The sequence below is a fragment of the Rhipicephalus microplus genome, chromosome X, assembly GCF_043290135.1.
Source record: "Rhipicephalus microplus isolate Deutch F79 chromosome X, USDA_Rmic, whole genome shotgun sequence".
NCBI lineage: Eukaryota > Metazoa > Arthropoda > Arachnida > Ixodida > Ixodidae > Rhipicephalus > Rhipicephalus microplus.
Genome location: NC_134710.1, coordinates 35,482,173 through 35,503,850, shown reverse-complemented (window position 1 = coordinate 35,503,850; position 21,678 = coordinate 35,482,173). Strand labels below are relative to the sequence as shown.

General features: G+C 43.8%; 2 protein-coding genes across 3 annotated transcripts; one reads left to right on the top strand and one right to left on the bottom strand.

Annotated features, from left to right (window-relative positions):
• Positions 1 to 274: 274 nt before the first annotated feature.
• On the top strand, positions 275 to 19,011 carry LOC119175793 (uncharacterized). Of its 2 annotated transcripts, none has more exons than XM_037426768.2 (10): positions 275 to 409; positions 565 to 711; positions 796 to 920; positions 987 to 1,225; positions 8,679 to 10,300; positions 10,363 to 10,573; positions 10,634 to 10,743; positions 10,813 to 11,264; positions 11,327 to 11,431; positions 18,732 to 19,011. In XM_037426768.2, exons 2-10 carry the CDS (start codon positions 577 to 579, stop codon positions 18,832 to 18,834), a joined length of 3,102 nt encoding a protein of 1,033 aa, XP_037282665.2. In that variant the 5' UTR covers positions 275 to 409; positions 565 to 576; the 3' UTR covers positions 18,835 to 19,011. The 2 variants fall into 2 exon arrangements, with proteins under 2 accessions (XP_037282665.2, XP_037282663.2); XM_037426766.2 differs by having other exon boundaries at positions 350 to 488.
• Su(fu) (suppressor of fused domain protein) lies at positions 18,965 to 21,556 on the bottom strand. Its single transcript, XM_037426769.2, has 9 exons — positions 21,342 to 21,556; positions 21,019 to 21,153; positions 20,679 to 20,958; positions 20,458 to 20,616; positions 20,169 to 20,389; positions 19,997 to 20,101; positions 19,790 to 19,928; positions 19,663 to 19,731; positions 18,965 to 19,600 (listed from the first exon to the last, which is right to left on the bottom strand). The coding sequence occupies exons 1-9, from the start codon at positions 21,491 to 21,493 to the stop codon at positions 19,529 to 19,531; spliced, it is 1,332 nt and encodes a 443-aa protein (XP_037282666.1). The 5' UTR covers positions 21,494 to 21,556; the 3' UTR covers positions 18,965 to 19,528.
• Positions 21,557 to 21,678: the final 122 nt, after the last annotated feature.

Here is a 21,678-nt window from a genome sequence, read left to right as displayed (position 1 = left end):
AAAGGGTTTCACCCTATAGTTCAGGATGATGGCGCAGAGTTTTGCAAAGGACTGGGGTTTAGGAACAGGGAGGGCAAAATAGACTTTAAGCGGGTAGACTTAACTAGAGGGAGGTTATCTGATTGGTGGCTGAAATTAAGGCACGAGTGAAAATTAAATCTTTCACTGCAAAGTGCCAGTCCTCAACTTCACTATTTAAAGGGGGAAAAACGATGAATCTAGTTGTTGGCTCCCTAAGTATAACGGCTAGGTGGCGTTAGCCGCCGCCCGATCTAAAGGGTACAGCGGTACAGCCACAGAACACCAAGGAGGTTATATAGACTATATAGTATAACCTCCTTGCAGAACACCTACCTACACCCCTTTAAGTAGGTGTTCTGTGGTACAGCCATATCAATCCATCCATTCGGTACGTTCAGTGTGCGTAGCGTTAGATGTTTGGGAATGTATGAACTATTTTTCTCATTTCGCATCTCCTTACATGAATGGTTCGTAGCTAGACGTTTGGAATGCGTAGTCAAGATGTTTTGCTGAACTTGATGCGTATACTTGGATACTTTGTAGTTGAGCGCAAGGATGGCTTCTAGTTCGAGCGTGAAAGAACTGCCGCCAGGCGACCCCAATTTAACAGCAAGCATTGTAAGCCACTTGAAATCCCGTGGCCTTTTTGACAAATTAAGGCGGGACTGCCTCGGCGATGTCGACACGAAGGTAAGCCACCTTTGAGAAATGTAGCCTAGCATGATGAAAATAACTAACATGCCAATGCAACTCCGTCGCTTGTGTCTATTGCAGCCTGCTTATTTGAACCTGAAGCAAAGAATCGAGGGCTACATTACGAAGTTCCTGTCAACGCAAACATGGACTCCTGACATGAACAAAAACCATGTTCGAGACATAATGCGCCGGGAAATAAACGAGTGAGTAATGACGTCTTTAGTTTCTCGCTTCGCGTCTACTTTGATAACGGTGTACCTGCTTCACAGATCGGGCATGCTGTCAGCTGGCATGGACCATCTGGTCGACCAGATAGTAAATCCAAAGATATACCACGTGTTCACACCCGAGGTGGAGGACGGCGTGCGTCAGTATCTTGGGTTGAGTTCGGAGAAGGATTTGTCGGCCCAGCAGCAGCCGGCTGCCCAGAAAGACTTCATCAACCAGCCTCCGCCGCCTCAAACGCCGGCCTTACCACCACTGCCGCCAAAGTCTGAATTCAGCATAGGTATTTGACGATGCTTTCGACTACTAACCGCCCCGTTGTGCTAACAGCAATGCATGTTTGCTATTGTATGGTGTGGTTGTGAAAGCCGAGTGGCTCGGAAGATATATATATATATAATCTGGGAATTCATTTTGCGCAAGCAACAGAAGTGTCTTGGCATGAGTACACACTAAAGCTGTTGCGCATAGGTGTCATGTCGTGAGCACTGTGCATTGGGCTAATGGCAGTCATTTCCTCATAGCTAAATTTTAGTGCATGCATGTGGGAATACCCTGATGCCAGAAAACAGCACTGCCGGAGAAGTAGGCCGTTTTTCATACAGCCTAAGCCGGAGAAGTAGGCCGTTTTTCATACAGCCTAACAACACTCAGTGTTTTTCCACAAAAAGGATTTAAGAAAAATTTTGTAGTGGAAATTTTACCCTGAAAGTGGGGCTAAGTCTCTGCCAGTTTACTGGGGGCACAATAGCATGTTGGCATAAAGTGAAGAAAAAGCTGTGTTTTCCACCAGCCCTGTGAATTTTAAATGGGTAATTTTTTCACACAAATATTGCTCAACATGTGTGTGTTGCTGGTTTTATTGAGAAGCCTCAAAGTCCCAGCAAATTTTATTGGAGATCCGATAATCCGTACTCATCTTGATATGTTACCTTTGTTGGGAACAGCGATTTTTCGTTTGTCAATTAAACAAGCATTTACATTAGCCGAGCAAAACTACTTTCTCTCTTCATGGACAATTCCCAACAAGTCCATGTTTCCAAGAAGTCGAGGCAAGCATTATTGCAGGTAGGCGCTATGAGAGCTTCCACTGCAGGATTTTAGAAAAAATTTTTGTTGTGTCGTGTGGCACTTTTTTAGCACTGCCTCATATCTGACAAAAAAATTTGGTTGCTATGTTGCGGCAACTTTTGGGGCACCAGCAGCACACATGCTTGATGTTGTGGGAAGCCATGGTTGATTCGAGTCGATCGTGTGATAACCTACAATCATCACATCGTGATATTACATGTGTACATAAAGTGTAGATTGTGCTCGCATGATTTTCAATGATGGCTTATAACAACTTCTTATGCTAGCAGCTTCATCTTTTTCTGTACATAGTGTACACGTGCGTCACGCAGCGCCCCTTCATCACTTCCGAAATGCGTCACCGACATGCCCGGGTACCTACCGGCTCCATCGCCTACCGCTGCCGTGTTGTCTCCTCGTGCTTTCGCCCGTTAAGTTTTGCCTCACGATGCAAGTTTGAGGGCTGCTAGTGAGGCAAGTTGATTTAGTAGTCCCCAAAGAGGGAGCAGAGCTTCGGGGTGTTTCTTCACCGAAAGTTATTACCTAAAATTGAGAACGCACATTGTGATTTTCCGAAATGTACCGGCGTGTTTGGCTGGCGCGGATTAACAAAAAAACTACTTGAAGAAACTCGGTGATTGTTTGCGTCTTCAGGTGCAACTTCATTCCGGGTAAGTATAGCCGATCGGTTCGAGTTTAGCCGATCGGTAAGTATAGCCGATCGGTTCGAGTTTAGCCGATCGGTAAGTATAGCCGATCGGTTCGAGGGTCAGAATTTTAAAAATTGGTCAATTCATTCTCTAACACGGTCTCCATCATTTTCAGGGACTCCACTGTACATTAGTGTACGAAAAAAAGTAAAATACAAGGTGAAAAAGATGTCAAAACATGCGCGGAAAAAAAAGCGATGACTGGCATTACCGCGGCACGCACCACGTGCAGTCTCTATCGGCCTCGCATAATATTTTCCTCGGCTGTTTCCACATATTTCAATCAAAGAGGCTCAACATCAGCACTGTTTAAAATACTTGGAGGGGGGGGGGGGCTGCTACTTCGGTGGCATGGGCCGCAGCAATATATTAATATTATATCTCTTGTAAACTTGCCTAGCTCTGCATGACTCGTTTTTTAAGGGAGCTGCTGCGCTTCGCTCATCCACTGTTAAAATTGCGGCTCGAGTGACTTTGGGCTTTCACTTGTTCTTGCGCCATGTAATTTGTATTGTTTGTTGTGAAAACGGGATACTGGGCCCTCGTAGGTTGTGGCGGGCAGCCGGTGTACGCGGTGGCTGGTATACGTGTCGCACATCTTGATTTTATGGTCTTGTATGAGTGCACAAACGAGGCCTTCCTGATCCGATGAGCTCGTTAAAGTATGACAACAAAAAACCACAATGCTTCCCTTTCAACATCGTACAGAGCAACAGATGACGAGCCCTCAACGAACCGCGCGGCAGCACGCGAACTGCCATAGGTACCCAGGGAGGTACCCGGGCATGGCGGAAGAGGGCGACAACGGCAGAAGTGACATCACATGAACACCATGCGTACTGCTGTAGCTAATTTTGGGGATGACACAGTCTGCACATTGAAAATATACACAATTTCATAATGTATCCTTCTCTTGGCTATGATAATATCTTACTGCATCGACTGTCATAGCGGTAATGAATGTCATTTTAGATCTCAATATTGTCTAGCAACGGTGCACAATGCAAACATGTATAGAAGGAATACACACACACACACACACACACACACACACACACACACACACACACACACACACACACACACACACAATAAAAAAAATTTTTCATTTTTGTTATAGGAAAAATAAGAGTGACAGTGAAAATATATTCAATGACAGGAATGCTTTATTGCTGCTGGAAAGACTTGCAAGTGCACTGAACCCTTATATTGTCCAGTGCCTTGACAAGTAGTGAGCTAAATGAATGATTTGAGGTAGTTTTAATGCTGAATATTGAAAGTGTGTAATTTAATGTGCATGGTATTTCAAGGGCAAAGTGCAATAATGTAAACAAATACTGTACTTACTTGCATAATTTGCACCCTCGCATAATTTGCACACCCATAATATATTGTCAGCTTTATAGGAAAAAAATATTTACTTGCATATTTTGCGCTCCTTGACCCGCCCGAGCCAGCTCGCCGGCACGCGGACGAAAACTTAAGATCTTTAGATTATGTAGATGGGCGCGCCCCGGTGCTCCCCGCCGATCAGGCGAGTGCAGTCAAATGAGCTGCGAGTGTGAAGTCCCTTTTTCCGAGGACTTCCCCCGAACTAGTGCTACTAGAATTTCGTACCCAAACCTGTTCACGAGTCTAACCTGACGGGTCGCCAAAACCGCTCGAGCGTTTTCTCTCTTTTCTTTCCTTCATGGTTTTTCTCCTCTATTTCTCCATCTCTACCACCATGGGTGTATCTGCTTGCGTCAGGGCTCGAATAACTTTTGGCACCGGAGGCGTGTGAGGGCCTGTCGCGCCAACTGTTCCTCTCGTTCTCTACGTCTGCACTGCAACGTATGCTTGGTTAACTTTGGAAGTATAGTAGGCCCGTGTGCTCAGATTTGGGTGCACGTTAAAGAACCCCAGGTGGTCTAAATTTCCGGAGCCCTCCACTACGGCGTCTCTCATAATCATATAGTGGTTTTGGGACGTTAAACCCCACATATCAATCAATCATCATCAACTTTGGAAGTATAGGTTTTGCCATTTGCCCGTTGCATTTGGACTGTTTTCTTGCGACGGGCTACAGTAATTATATATACGACAAAATTCAAGCTCGCTGCTGTAAAATTTGCCGAAGAAAACGGGAATCGTGCCACTGTCAAGCACTTCAGCATAGAGTGCTTCTGCATGTGACGATTGGCACGATCAGTGCGGGAGAAAGCGGGAAAGTCTGCGCTTGCTAATACAAGTTTCCTGCCCGTTGAAGGTCTTTTCAGTTATGTGCGAACGCTTAGGTCCTCCGGTATTGCTCTGTCTTGGGACCCAGCTTCTCCCAGCATTACCGAGAAGAGCTTCAAGAAAATGGGACATTCGAACACGCTCAACAAAACCGAGGGGGATGCGCTTTGGCAGGGCGGTGAGGGCGGCCGCGACAATGATTCTCAGTAGGGCCTCTGGATCAGTGATTCCTACAAGACTGCGCTTGACTGGATCTGACTGGTTTAAGTACGAGCTAATTCTTTTAAATAAACAGGGGCACTTCATTTGTGCTCCAAGTTATTAACTTTTTAAAAATTATATATTGTCACATGTTAGGACTATTGCACATTATTTTGTATGCGTTCCCCAAATCTCTGCCTACTTTGCGCACCCCCTTCTAAGAGCCCCAAAATCGTGAAAAAAAGTGCACAAATTATGCGAGTAAAGATGGTAATTATGCAATTGTTGTCACCTTAAAATATCCTTTAAGCACCTGTGTGTGTATTTTAGTTCTAAAATGCAAAATTTGTTTGGGAGATGTTTTTTAGAAGTGTCATTCTGTTATAAAGATTTACAAATGTTAAGTTGTTGATTAAAAATATACCGTGCTACGTGATCATGAAAAGACCTGTGTTCATACTTTTCTTTTTAAGTGGAAGCAAAGAACTTGTTTGATACATGAAATAAAACATCTTCAATTAAATTTTCTGGTCTTTGGAGCATTTTAATTGGTGTCTTAGATAGCATTTATGCAATAAAGCACACTCTGCTGTTGAACTGGCACTGTTTCTGCAGCATAGCAGTCAAGCACGCTACATGCAACTTCAGAACTTCTAAATCATAAGAGTCCAGTGCACGGGCATACTTTCCATGTCCAGCATAGAGAAGCATTGCTGTCTTGGACATTATCAGGGCAGGAAAAGTTACTCTGACATAAGTTGCCAACATTACAGTGAGGTTGCTTTTTATGCAAGAGAAATAAAGAGGAATGGCAGGGGGGTTAACTAAGCATGTGCTTGGTTGACTACCTTATGTGTATGTGGTCGATCAGCAGAGCACATTGACATAGGGAGTAATAGGCATTAAGCATCATTCCATTAAAGTACAATCACTAGGCATCATCAAAATAACTGAACTGGTGATATCATCAAGATATCTACAGTGCTACTTTAGCGTTGCCTCTGAAGTGAATGCACAAGTTGCCTCTTACAGTGCTGCCATCAACATTGGATATTGCAAATAAGCATTTTCCTGGCATGCTTAGTTAAGTTTGATAATGGCTTAGTATAAAAATGTAATGGTAATATTGTGACAAGCATGTGCAAATGCTGCTTAAGGTACTGTTATTGTAGCTTATGGTGTTCTGCTGATGACCATCCCAGACTTGTAAAACCGTTGGCTTAAATGGGGAGGTAATTAAAAATTATGCATGTATGAAGGTTACAGTTCATGTGCAACTGCTCAATGGCCGATAGCAGGCATTCTGTGTTGACTTTAAGACAGGTGAGGAGGCCTAATTAAGAACGAGCTATGTCTACAGGGTGCGTACTGGTCCTTGAAAACCCTTCAATTTGAAAAATGCATTTTCAAGGCCCTTGAAAGTCCTGGAATTTTTTCCCATCCTTGAAAATCCGTGAATTTTTTGGGCACTCCCAATCAACATTGCGGCCTGCTTTATGTGGTAGATCGGCATACCTGCCAAGTCTCCCGGATTTCGACCAGTTCGTATGTTCGTACGGTTGCTAGGAAAATTTCCCAGAAATTGAAATTTCTGTAAGTAATCTGGCTGCATTGACAAAAATGCAGCCCAATTTAATCCAGGCTTTTCGCGAACCCTTCGCATTTTATTGTGAATGATTTTAAAAGGTGTTCATCGAAACATACAGTAGAATCTCAATGATGTGATGCCGGCAAATATAGGAATTCGTGAAATTTCCCAGCCAAGTTCCGCTGTGTTCATTAGGCCAAAATTCGGATGTTGCGAGCTCTTTTCCTCATGGCGGCAAGTCCTGTAAACTTGAGGGCCGAAACCATGCAATGAAGGCCGAGAGCAGCATGCTCGAAGCTTCGGAAGGACACACGCGGCCAGCGCACGCACTGTCACAACTGTGGTTATTGTTTGCCACAGCACCTGTGAACGATACCATGGTCGCTCTTGACACGAGCAAGTGTGGTGACGACGTTACCGAACTCCGAAAGTGCACACACGTTCAACGCTCTACCAGTTGAAGCGACGTTGCGTTCCACAAACGCAGTGGACAAAATCGCAATAGATGCGATCATATATTGCAAAAAACGACAAGGTTTTGAAAGTACATGCACAGCCAGCGCAGGTGAATTGAAAACAAATCTACCGGTTTCTGCAACCGCCACGTGCGAAAACACGGTTGATGAAGCGGCTAGCGCAGCGGAAGAGACGATAAAGATGAATAAGTAAAAAGAATAAGTAACGATAAAGATGAATAAGTAAAAAAAATAAGTAACGTTGTTCCTGCCGATCTGAGTACATTGGGTATACTTGGATGTTAAGTCTTTAGTCGGCTTTAAGCAAAGCTTCGATTCACGCTTTCTCAGCAACCGACTGCGTCTGTTTGCACGTGTTTCAGGAAAACATACCCAAGTTCTTTTGACAGAAATAGATTTTGCTAGTTGTTTTAATGTTGGAAATTTTTAGAGATACAAGTAGTATGCTCGCTCCCTTTTGAGACTCGCTCTTGTTAGTGTAGTTGGGAAACCCTACCCTTGGGTGTTTAGCCACTCCAAGTCGGTATGAGACCGCGCAATGCCAATGTTTACTCCCCCCCCTTTTTTTTTCGCAATGTTTTTCTTTTGGTGCTAAAAAAAGAAAGGGAAAAATAAATATCAGCGGAAATCTCCCAGGTTCAGAATCCTTGAACTTGGCAGGTATGGATCGGCATCTACCTGACCAGCTCTCCATTTCCGAAACAGCAATTCGGCGTGAGTTGATATGGTTTAGTTTTCCAAAATGGCACGGGGAATAAAGTTTTACTGCGTCAAACCACAAACAAACAAAGTGAGATACTCATTATGCTCTTTGGTGGTGGCTCCTTTCCTACTGTGCGAGCAGTGAAGCTAAAGGGAACTAGAGTGCAGACTAGACATGTTTGTTATAATTGATGTATGCATGTACTATATGAGCGCTATAAAAATGAGTAAATTTTGAAAAATTCAGAACGAAAAATTTAACAATGCGTGCCGCTTTTGGTCCTTGAAAAACCCGTGACAGGTCCTGGAAAGTCCTTGAATATCCTTGAATTTTCGCTTTGGAAACCTGTACGAACCCTGTGTCTAGAATTTCTGATCTGAGGTACTGTAGGTGGTCTTCGGGACAAAAAAAAAAAAATTGGGCACATTGTGACACTGTTCTTATTGACTGTAGCAATGTTTGCTAGAAGCTTGGTTGTGTTCCTTGGAGATAGTAATTATTAATTTGCAAATATAAAATAGACAATCTTTAATGGAGGTGAATGTGATCCACAATGCAGCAGCTGTATCAAAATTTGTTTTTCTGCATACATATTTATATATGTGTGGCACTGCAATCATGTGATGCTTCCCTGTGACTGAGAGCCTGTAGATTGCTCTTGCTTAGGTCAGTGAGCAGTTGTTGCACTGGAACAGAACCTTAGGTGTGAAAATGCTCACTGCTTTGTTGAAGCAGTAAAAGCTGGTGTAATTGTTGTTCTCCTTTAGATGAGACAACACAGGACGTCCCTAGCAGCTGCTCCCCCAAAGCATACACAGAAGCCTTGATGCCTGATGGCTTAATGGACTCGTCATCTGAACATCAGCTAATGATTGTGACGGAGAGCAATGAGCATACTCAAGACGTTCCTGTGGAGCTACCAGCTGAGACAGCTGAAAGTTACGAATTGTGTGACACTTCAGCCGAACCTGTTGATAATGCTCCAATTGAGACATCTGAGCTGTCTGCTCCTAGGCCAGTAGACAGTCTGGAGTCAGACATGCAAGCAATCAGCCAGGGTGGAAGTGCAAATGACAGACATGTCACGAAAGATGTTGAGCTACCCTCGTCATTAAACAACATAAAATCTGACCCATTGAAGAAAGAAGCCATCGGTAATAAATTTGACAGTAAGGATACTGGTGTAGTAGCTGGCATGACAAAGGTCAAGACCGTGGGCAAAGACAAAAAAGAAAAGAAAATGGATTCTGTGAAGGGCAAAGAATCCAGTTCACATTCTGGAAGATCAGATTTGCATTCAAAGTGTTCTACATCAAAAAATACCTCTAATCCAAGCAAATCGAAAATTCAGAAGTCTAATAAATGTGACAGTAAGGAAAGCAAAGATGTAGTGAAAGAACGAGACAAGTGCAGCATATCTCAAAACAAAGGATCTTCACGAGAGAAAACCCAAAACAATGGGACAGATGCAACAAAGGATGAGCGAGGTGAGCGGAGCAAATTGTACTCAAGTCAATCTAGTAGATCAAAGGAGAGTGACATTAAGAATGAGCAAAAGCGGCCAGATGATAAACATCGTCATTACAGCAGTAGCCAGCGCCATGATGACAGAAAAGGACACAATGACAGGCATTCTCGAGAAGACAAGTCCAGGGATCATTCCGACGGTCGCAGGTCACATGGTGAGAGTAGAAAAGACAAAGACCGCTCTTCCACAAGAGATTCTTCCAGGCAGAACAAGTCAAGTAAGTCATCTGAGAAACATGGTGAAAGTTCTCAGAAAGAGAGAAGCCATGAAAGGAAAAAAAAGCAAGCTCACAGTAAGCAAAGTTCATCGAATGGCAAAGATGGTGAAACTTCACAAAAGATGTCATCTAAAAACGTTTTGCAAACTGTATCTCGCTCTTTATTCCAAACTGTTGATGATGCATCATTTGCTGAGATGAATGCCAGTGCTTCAGGTTCATCACAGCAAGACCACGCAGATGTTCGTCATGATGCTTCCTTGGAAATACCAACAGATGTTTTGCAAGAAAATTCAGAAGAAAATGTTTCTTGCTTTGCAGACCAGACAGGAGCAAAAATTTGTGAGAGCATGCCTGGTGCATTTTCTCGGGAAATCTCATTAACAGTTAATGATGAAAGTTCCCACGGTCCATTGCAGCTAGTTGAAGCGAAGGAAGCTGAGATCTTGAGGTTTTCTTATGTTAATGACAAGCAGTTGGGTATCAGTGGAACTGACTTGCAGCTGGTGAGTACTGACACAGAGAAACTAGCTGACAGAGTGCTGCTTGAGAATGGTGAGCAAGCAAGGAGCTCTAGCTATGCAGCATCACTTGAGCAGGAATTTCCCACAGTGGAAGACAGACACGAAACAGCCAGAAGAAAGGTATGTTATTCCTTCATTGTGATATAAAAAAATACAAGTAACTGTGTTTCTTAACTTTTTAGACTGCTACTGAAACGCATTCGCCAAAGAAGAAGCGACCGAGGCGAGATGCTTCAGATGGTCATGATTCAGATGGTGCCTGGTCCGAGGTGACAGTCAGTTCAGTACATACCAGCGATCTGTCTTCCTATGATGACTGCATCAGTGTGTCTTCGGCAGATGAGGATGACAGTGCTGCATCTAGGGAGAAAAAGAAGATACCACTAAAAGAAAGTGAGTGCCTAGAGGTGAGTTTTAGTGTAGTTAATTGATATGCCGACTTTGAATTTGCAGTTAAAAAAATTACAAGCAGCAGTAATGAGGATGATGACCGCATGAGCAGATCTGAAACTGAGCATTGTACAAGTGATGGAGTTGTGCCAACAGCACCACCTATAGAAAAGGTATGGGCATTTTTGCTCCATGTTGATCACTGAAGAAAGCAAACTAAATTTTTGTTGGTACATTTGCAGGCTATAGAACAGCGTGAAGTGCCTCAATCGGCAAAGGAGTCCCAGCCCCACTGCCCAGAACCTTATGAGAGCAGCAACAGTGCCAAGGGACTTTCAAACTCTCCACCCACAGATGTTTCTGAAGCAATGGCTAAACCAAAGATGGGGCTTAGGCGGACCCGTAAAATTAACCCCAAGTATGTTTCAGAAGAGTTCTCATCAATTTTTACGGCAGGCAAGCGACCAGCAGGAATCATAAACTTCAGTGAGCTTGCAAAGTACAGGAAGGAAAAACATCATGATGAACGGTCTTCATCAAGAACAGAATATCGCAAGATTTCTCGGGAGGATGCTCCCGAGGATACGGCACCAGCGATGTCATGTGATGAGACTGACCAGCTTTCAGACACATCAGTTAATGATCGATCACGGAGGCCTACACAGCGACCAAGTGGCAGCGAACCACGAGCTAGGTGAGGTGAAAAAGTGCCTGTCTTGGCTAGCATCTACGTAATTGCTCTTGTATAATCTGCAGGTCAGAATCGGTGTCCTCGAAGTGCTACCAGTCTTCCGACTTGTACAAACCACGACCGGTTATCAAGCCAGGAACTCGGCGCAGTCGGCCTCAGCCAGGTGGAGTGTAAGTGCTGCTTTGGTCAATGCACAATATTATTGGAATTGATCCTTCAAATTTCTTCGCACAGTGGGCTTGTTAGCATTATTTAATTCCTACTAAATAAGATGCACAAGTGAGTGCTACTCTGTTCTGTGCAGCGTAACTGTAAATAACTACAGAAAATGTCTCTGTAAAGCCAGCTCACAAGAATCTCGGAATGTGGCAGTTTGGTGTTTCCAATGTGCTACCAGACTTCAGGCTTGTACATATCCCGGCCATCATAAAGCCATGAACTCTGCAAAGTCTGTCACGTTCTCATATGCTGTATTCATTATCCATGTGCTTCGAGTTGTCACTTTGCCTTTGCACTGCCATCTGATAGTCTCCTGGTCAGCTCAGTTGTTAAGGCAACTTAACATGCAGTGTGAAGTATGTGCCTTTTTTTTTCTCCCTGGCAAAGAACAGTCAAACTATGCCGATTCAATCTCATTAACTTAAAAATAAGTTTTGCAGTCAGTAGCCACATTCAACCTGTTTCTAGGTGTGTTTGCTCAACAAATATGCAAGCCTGGAAAAATAATACGTGCATATGTCAGAGAAGTGCAAAAACACCGCAACAGTCATGTTACGAAGAAGGCAATAAATCAGCTCCGCAGCAATGAAAGAATGCTATGCATTGAAGTATACCAAAAATTCAGAAGGGGCTGCTGTCACAGGATACAGCATGCCTCCAAAATAAATTTTAAAGTTTTTTTTCCACCCAAGGATGGGTTACGCGGACCTCCATTTGAAAACCACTGCTGTAAAGATTTCTTGAGTGTAAGCATCTTCGGCAGAGATCTGTCTAGGTGGGTGAAACAATTCTAGATGCTGAACTGGCTCCAGCCTTAGATTAAGGGCCCCTGACAATGACAGTTTTGTTTGCGACTTTTTTACAGTAATTTGTCGCTTTGTGTCTGGTAATGCCATATTGGAATTAGAAAAAAAAAATTTGCATCAGTTCAAAACACCCGCCTAAATACCATAAGAAACTATCGCCCCACAGCAGAGCAGCGTCTCAGACTATGTGCTCTCAAGTTAGTGTACTCAAGCTCTGGTGACGCTGGGCAGTCTGTTTTCAAGTAGGGGGACTTGCGAGCAGTGAAAAATGAAACGATGTGGGTGCTTTGAGCGTGTCCCTCCTGAATAAAAAAAAAAAAAAAAGCATTTCTGGCATAAGCAGCCAAAACCAGGTTGAGAGCAGCTAAGAACAGAGCAAGAGGTGTGATGAACAAGAGTTCTCGTTTTGCGTCAACCGGAGTATTGTGGGTGCCCTGCAAAGGTTCTCAGACACTGACATTACTTTCTTGACCTCTGATACGTCAAATAACAGAAAATGACCATTGGATCTGAATACTCAGATGAGCATGCAGTCTTAATTTAAAACGAAATTAAAATATCATAAGCAACGCTCATCACTAATAGTCGGTCAGAAGTGGCCCTGCCAGCCAGACTATCGAATAATACCAGCAGCTCAAGTTTCCGAATACCTATGCACAAGTGCGTCAATCTCATAGCCATTGAACCTGTCCTATAACCAAAAGACAGATAAGCTAATAGATTTATGTCCATTTACATATCTAACAGTGTAAAGGAGGGCGTGTGACAATAGTGCTGGCCCTCTTTCCCAGTAATTAGGACTCCTGTTAATCAGAGCATGTTTTTCTGGTCCCTTGAGGTACATTTTATCAATACTCTATGGTAGAACGCTTATATTTAGATATGTGTCATACTTCTCTGTGCATGCAGCTTTATAACCATCCTTCCCTCAAGAAGCATCACATTTCGTTTTACTCCTCATGACATCACTGTGCACCATCAACTTTTGTCTAATTGATTTATACTTTGCATTGGAGCAGGGCTTGTGAATAGCCTATTGTGTGAGCCTGATTATTGCACGTACTATGACTGGCATAGCACAGCACCATAATGCTTATTCGGTAGGTCACAACGTATGAGTTGGCATCGTCTTGCTGCTTGTCACCAGTACTACTTGATGATATTTTTGGTTAATCAATTGTCTAGGTCCTTTTTGTAGCTCTGGTACCAACACAGGGACTAGTTCTCATGTTATCTTCATGCTTGTGGTTTCAAAGATTTGCACTGCTAATTACAGGATGTTTCATAGTTAATATCATACACTTTTATTGATAACTTTGCCTTCAATTTCAAATATTTATCTACATCGTTATTACAAGTATTTCTTCGGTCAACAATCCGTTGCCAGCATTGACTTGCTATCTTTTCATTGAGCTATGCTACACACACACACCCTCTGCGATTGCTGAACTAGAAATTTACTCCCGTATTGTTCATCGGGCTTTACAGCATGGCATGCTTCGAGGTCGACTCAACATAGGTCATATTGTGACAGTGGCCTCTCCTCCCTTCTAGAAAATTGTGAATTGAACTGCCATAAAAGACGGCTGATTCGAAAGCTAAAAGCCTACATCACACAACAATCGGGGGTGGTAGTGCCGTGCTAATTGTGCCATTCTGCTTCCAAACGCATTATTGCACCGAAACTGCTTCCACGTCATCTTTGGTGTCTTGATGTGCCGTCATCCCAACGTGGCGAGCCCAAGCAAGCTCCTATCATCACCTGACGTTGGGGACGGCGCGAAAACAAGCAGCCTCGCCACAAGGACGAAGCATTGAATGCCGTTGGAACAAGTTTTAAATTGTACGAAGTAGGGCTAGCCGCTATGAACTTTAGTGTCAACTTTTTGCGCGCTACAAGGAAGCAAAATAGACGAAAAAGAGAAACTACATGGGAGACAACACATGTGCAAAAACCCTGCAATGCTTTCGAATAAATCTTTTGAACCCTGAAGCTAGGCTCCATAGAGCAACGCAGTTATCATAGGTAAACTCAACGCGAAGTAAGCGGGCAGTTTTCTGATGTCTGCCGAGATAGCCTGCACGTTAGCTCAAGTAACCGCGCCCTTATGGTCAAACTAGCCAATGTAGGCTAACGATCCAGCTAGTTTATAATAATTGCTTATGTATTGTCAAAGAAAATTGAGATTGATTGAAAAAAAATTCGTGTTGCTACTCAAACGACGCAGCCTCCCCCGACGAATTTTCGGCCGACTATGAACAGGTGGGGCCTTTCCTTTAGGGCCATCAACAGCATGCCTCGCACAATAGGTGATGTTCATCTTGATTTAACAGCGCACTGGAAAATGACGACTTAAAGGAAAAGAATGTGCACAACACGGGTGCTGACTCGCAACTGAATTTTTTTATTAAGAAAAGTCCTATTATTGTGTGGAATATCATACAGTGGACAGAGCGGAAGATGCGTCAATATTCGTCTGAGAGAGAATGAACGATCACTATCAGACACCAAACTATTTTCACTTGCCACCGCATTGTAAACAATGCAGTTGCACTCTATTCTTCACCGATACTAACCGGTCACGTCATAAACAGCAGATAGCAAGAGTGGTCATCGAAGCATTCCACATCCGAAAGAGAAAAATGTATCAGTGTACCTTTTATCACGCTAAGCGATGCGGAATTTCAATACCTAAGTGCCACTTGCACATGTTAATTACAAAGATTATCAGTTTTCTGTTCAGTTTTTTATCACCAGTTGCGAGTCAGCGCCCGTTTTGTGCACATTCTTGTCTTCTTAGTCTTTGTTTCCCAGTGCGCTGCTAAAATCAAGATAAATTAGTACCAACTTGCTCAAAGGTGTGGCAGTTTGGGCTAGTTGGTATGACATGACGATAGTTATAGCGCGAGAACTCTTTGTTGTCGTTCTGTTTTTGCGCTATAACTATTGTCAACTTGCTCAAGTTTCAATTCTCATGCAGGAGTGATGTTATTACATGCGCATTACGTGCAACAGAGATTGCTGCCTCGTTTCATCTCTGCCTTAGCTGCTTCGTCACAACGCTTGCACACACATGCTTGAATATTCGGCACATTCATGAGACCGCCACAAGCCTTATAGAGCCAATGTATGACAACATTTGAAGTTTCGGACACTGAAACTCTTATGAGTTTCAACTTTTTATTCAAATTTCGTGTCTGAAAATGCATCAACAAAGCCTCCGCCACTCCCACACCGTAGCACATTTTGAAAGTCTGCTTTATAGCAATGCTTTAGCACCGTGCGGTGAAGCATACCGTCACTCAGAATAGGCACTGGCGGACGTTGGTGTAGTCGGTGGGAGTTTAGTAGCTTGAATTGCTCATGTTTCTTTATTCTTTAAAGAATTTCGTGTTTTATAACCTTTCAGCACAGACACTCAATAGCCAGAATTCGTTTTTGTAATCGATAATGTGGCATTGCTCCAAGTGGGTTATTTCACCATAGAAAACATACAAAAACTTATATTGGTCAGCATGGTTGCTTCATCAGCATTGAATATTTATTAAAAACCACTGGAACCTCGTGCTTCCCAAAAATAGAAAAAAATTGAATTAACAGTGATATCTGAACTTTGAAATATGCTCCAAAAATAACTTGTATTGCTCCCAAGCACACCCTTTCATGCTCCAAAAGTACCCTTTTACCACTCCAAAGCTGCTTCCAAACAGCATTATTTCTGCACCCTGAGCTGCTTCAAAAGACTGAGGGCCGCATCCACCCCTCGACAATCGGAACTCTACAAATGCTAGAAAAGGAAAAGGCATGGGTTTATACATAAAGGGAGCGTGTGGAAAGTGCAGACAGCTTTATATGTGGGCTGCAAAGGTTAAGAATATGACAACAGTCTTCATTGACCAGAAAAAGTTTTGTGGTGTAGGTGCGTCACAGAAACCAGAATGCTCATGTGCTTGCTGCAACACAACAGCTTGCTTCTGCAGCTAGGCACAAGGTAATCCAAAACATGCATCTTTGACACATGTGAAATGGCACAAAAACAAGGGAGTGCTCCTTGTTGCTGTGCCAAAAGGAGCAAATAATGACACAAGCACAGACCTTAGTCAATCGTGGAGCTACCTTGGTCACAGTCACACTTGGCAATCAGCCTCGGACATTGCAGCAGGGCCCAACACATAAGTTACAAGAGCCAGCAGCAGTATTACACGCCTCGCTTAATGCCAGCAGAAAAATGGCTGGCAAGCCTCTTTGACCTGACCTATGTATTTTTGTGTATGGACTATTATTCTTGGAAAGAAAGCTCTAGGCTATCGGCTCATTTGGGTCACCATTTTTAACTTCACTGGAGCAAGCATGAAGAAATATTCCCGAGAACAATCTGCAAGTCTTGACGGAAGCATGCCTGTGCATGGCCATATTATTTGTTACATCCCTAAGGTAATGGAAAAATTTTTTCGAAAAGAGTTGAAATTTATTAGTTTCCAGCTAACATACCCATTGTCACAGTATTTATGTTGATAATATTCTGTTTTGTAATTCCCAAGCTCAGCAACACACTTGATCTGTGTTAATTTGTAATCATCACTATGTGTTGTATCATTGCATCCATTTTTGCACTTAATTTGGCACACTCTCTGCTCCTCTACCCTAGGTAGAAAATTTCTTCAGAAAACTTTAGGCTTTCATGGTATATTAAGGCAAAAAAAATTATATTAGTGATTAAATTATTAAAGAACTGCACTCAACCATTTTTTTTTGAGGGGGGGGGGGCGGGAGGAGGCTTGAAAAATCACGTTATAGAAATTTAGTGTTTCTTTATGTAAAACTGTCAGAAACTAAAAGGCTTCACAAAGATGAATAGCACATGTTCTGGAAATCATGCTACAGTAAGCTTGTTTCTTAATGTTTCTGCTCACAAGTAATTACCCTGACTACAATAATGGACTAAAATTTCTGGAATCAAATCTTCGAGTATGTATGCAATGTTTTGCGCAAGCTCAATGTTGAATGCAGCAGAAGTGACAAAAATAGAACAGGCAGCACCTGAGGACAGATAAATGAAAAATGAGTGACCACACACATTCCACTAGTTTTGTAAAGGTGTGGCAGTATTGTAAAGCAGTGCTCAGGATAAGTGGTCATTCTAGTGATTGAGGGGAGAGACAGAAGATATAATAATGCAGGCAGTATCAGGAAAAAGTGCATAATTTAAATTTATTTATGGGAAACCGTTAGAATGCAAAATGTTAAAGGGCCCCAAACCACCTCCAATAATTTAATATTTCAAGTAAACTCTCTCATAGTTTAGAACACCGTGATGAGCAATTCCAAATGTGGCAGCACCCCTTGAATTTAAAGAGGCTAACTCTTCTCTCCATGCCTTTTGGAAACCCTCATCTCCTCGGTGTTTGCTGTGACGTCACACGGTACCCACAAAACCAGTTTGTCCGCTTCCCACTCTCTTTTCACTGCATGAGGAGAAGAGAGAAGCCAAAACTAAATTTTGACTTCTGGGTGGTTTAGAAGTTCTTTAAAGTAAACCACTCAGATGTCGAAATTTAGCTGTGGTGGGGAAATTGTACATGGGTGTACGACGAACACGGAGCTGCAAGATTTTTTCGAAACGGAGCAGTAATAGCGGAGTTTGACGCGTTTGATTATTCAAACCGTGAGGACCACACCTTTCACTCTCTCCTGCACTTCCCTCTGCTGGTATTCTCCCCCACGTCGCTTTGCCCTCTTCCCCCCCCCCCCCCCCCCAATGCTCAAAAGGCATACGTCATCGCTGACACGCTGCTTGAAACACAATCTACTTCTGGTTTCTGAGACTCTGGCTGTTGACTCTGTAAGTTGCGTGCTTGTTGGCGAACCGTGGCTGCCGTAACGGTAAGGAACCTACGTTGTGCGCACGCCTTCAAAGGATTACCAATGCGATGGACCCATACAGGGACATACCATTCTCCGCACATGTTACATGCGCACGGGCAACACTACGAACAACAAGCAGCGCGGACAGCTTCTTGCAGCCTGACCGGAAGTCGTAGGTTCTTGCTCGACCAGCCGCAGCATACTTGACTTGGCGCGTTAGAAATCTGGCACGGCGCATCACGCGGAGGCCCGGAAAGGAGTTGTTTTTTGGAATTTGTGGTGCGCCGGTGGCTCATCGCGCTGCCACGTGTGAAATTGTTAATCGCAACGGCATTCTGCACACAATGCACGTGTTTGCTTGAAATGCTTGAAAAATTATCGGAGGTAGTATATGGGCCCTTTAAAGCATAGTAAATAGCTCTGAAAGTTCTAGTTCTGTATCAGCCTCCAAAGAACATTTTCTATGGTTGTAAAACAGTGTATGATTTAAATTTGATTCTTTCTCTAGACACAGCAATTATGCTTCATCTTTTGTAAAGTTCATTTGTGAGAGAAACTTTTGTCATTTACTTCGGACAGGGATGCAGCAGCACCCAAGAAACAGCAGGGCCTCAAGGTTTGCATTGGACTCAAGCGAGGTCGGGCCTCATCACCTGGCTCCTCCAGACAAAAAAGGTTGTGAAGTTCCAAGCCGTTGCCGTGGTGTGTGCACCACTCTTTCCGCTCAAGGTCACCGTGAATGCCATTACAGGTCTAGTGGCATTATCACACAAGAGCCCAACACTCATGTTTGTACATCTGTACATTGAAAGTCATGTGCCTCTACATTTTATTTAATAAAGACATTGAATCTACAAAAGGTGTGGTAGAGAAACCTGCCACTTGACATTAGTAAACAGAGAAGGTAACATTGTGTGCATTTTGTTAAAAGTCCACGCGAGCATTCTAGATATGTTTTCAAACAGGATGCCTTTAAAATAGAATTGTGACATTCCTGGTAGTGTAAGGCAAGTGAAGTTGAAATCTTTGTCAAAACATGCAGTTTTCAATTGTAGTATCATGCAAGCAACTGTACATAACTGATGAACACATACCAGTATGTGATGAACACATACTAGCATATGAGCATAAAGGCACATTACAAGAACCACAACACAAAAACCATTGCATTGTGGTTACTTGATGCTACAAATGCAGTTTAGTGTAAAAGCTAACATATACACCAATTGCGAACACACTTGAGAGCACAGCACATCATGCTAGGAGTCTATACAGTTCACACATTTTCTACATGGTCATGAAGGCACTTCCCAGTAGGATGGATTTTCCAGCTGAAGGTCACACAGTTGATGCACATCATAAATAAATCAGTTCGGTCACAGCTCTTCAGGCAAAAGTGTGATAGCCATCTTTCGGTGGGGCCACGTGTATGTTTTCGGCAGTGTGAGCTGGGGAAAAAAAAACAGCAATGTTAAAAATAAGTCTTCAAACGCCTGATGTTTGAACTTACGCCTTCAGCAGTGCATAACTCTTCCATGCTTACAGTCATCTCCGAAATGAGGTCTTCTGTGAGCAGAATCTGCATAATGAGGTAGTTCATTCACACAAATAAGCATAGAAAGACTGACATTTCTTACCTGCAACCAAGAGCCCTGCATTGCATATGGCTGTTCTGCATTTGCAAAGGCACCAATAACACTTGGAACGACTAGTGTCACTGCAGCACTGTCAACCGAGCTCTTGAATGTAAAATGACGGCCATGTTTTAATCTTCCCCTGAAATAGGTTCAATGTCATTGTGAAATAGTGTTACATGCTCCAACCTTTGCCCACCAGTTAGTTACCTCAGAACTAATGGAAAGAGCAGTCCAGCTTCCAAATTGAGCTGCAGGTGAACTGCATCCAAAGCTCGGGTTTGAGCCAACTCTTGTGTTTCCAGGCCATTATCCCTTTGAAAGAATGCTGCATTAGAGCTACCTTGCAGCCTCGGCAGGCAGTTTTATGGGAGTTACTCACTCTGTTTCACTGCTTGGTTGACTGCCCAGCAGTCCTTTTTTGAGTGTCCGCTTGATTTCCTCGGATTCGTAATGCGATATGCTGGGCGTGTCGACAGAAGTGTTGCTCCCGGATTCCTTGGCAGTCTGCACAACAGGGGGGAACTCCTCTGACCAGCAGAGCTTGGCACTGACGCCACTCAGGTCCGACCCTTCGTTTTCGATCCCCTGGTCTACTGCGTCCTGCAAAGGTTGTCTTTCGGTGCCTGCCCCAGGCAGTGGGCATGCAGTCCAAGAGGGGGGAGGGGCACCTGGATACTGGGGTCCAGTTCGAAAACCGTCTCTCCTCGGCGCATGTTCGTGACGAGCCAAGGACCGCCTGCGCCCGGTACGCGTTGCATGAGTGCCACAAAGCTGCGACCGTTCCACTGCTGGGCCGCCTTCAGCTCCTCCGCGCAAACGCCAACAATCTGTGGCGCAACGAGAATGCTTTAGTAGAGCGCCTCGCTACTATCACGCTACGGGCACTTACTTGAATAAAGCTGACAGGTCCAAAAGGTGTAGCCACCGTCCCTAGCTGCGGGTCCTCCATCATTAGCATGTGCTCGATCCGCGACTCGCTGTTGTCCAGTGGGCAGTGCCAGGAGACGTGATCGCCATCGCACAGTACGTTTCCGGACTGGAAGACGTACTTGGCCAGACCCTGCATTACGGCCGCCGGCCAAGTCGGCGGCCCTGTCTCGTCGGGTTCCTTGCGCAGCCGGAATGTCAGCTCGAAACCGAAGCCGCTAGGAGTGTCTGTGCTGGAAATCCTGCGACATCACCAGCTCCTGACGAGAGTCCGCGACACAGGTAAGAGTGGCTGTACATACTCGTGAACCCTGCCATCTCCGTGAAGGTCCGACAATCCAAAGCTGACGTAGTGCCAGTGAGGAGAAATATCTTTGCTTTCATCCCCTTGATTGGCGTACATGCTGATGTAGTCGAGCGGGTCTGGACCACCCAGCCTGAAACACGAGTACCGCCTTAACATGTGGCGCTTAGAATATACATTCCCCCCCTAGTAGGCCCCCAATATTCAAAAATACCAATAGCACCGCCCGCTAAAGCCTGCACGCAATATGCAAGCGCAGCGCGCAACCAAAAACACAAAAGGTGCTCTTGTGTAACGAACGCATGCGGGAGTTGAACATACCAGTACTTTAAGACTGCTGCGACCTGTAAGGGATTAGGCTGATCGCTATATATTTGTAGGCACGCTGAATAAAGTGCCTCCAAGCCAGGTGGAATTTGAGGGAAACCGACTCCAGGAAAGCCAGAGGCGCCGACCCCTCGCTTGGCTTCCATGTTGAAAATTCCTTCTCATGTAGCAGTTGCAGTAGCTTCTTTTAGCGATAGCGCCGTATGTTCACTCTTTAAGAAGAAAGTTGTGCTGCCCGAAGCAGACAAATAAATTATGCCACTTTAAATGAAAATTACACTTTTTTATTTACTGGCACGGAAACTTAAGATAGGTTTGAAAGTAAGAAAGT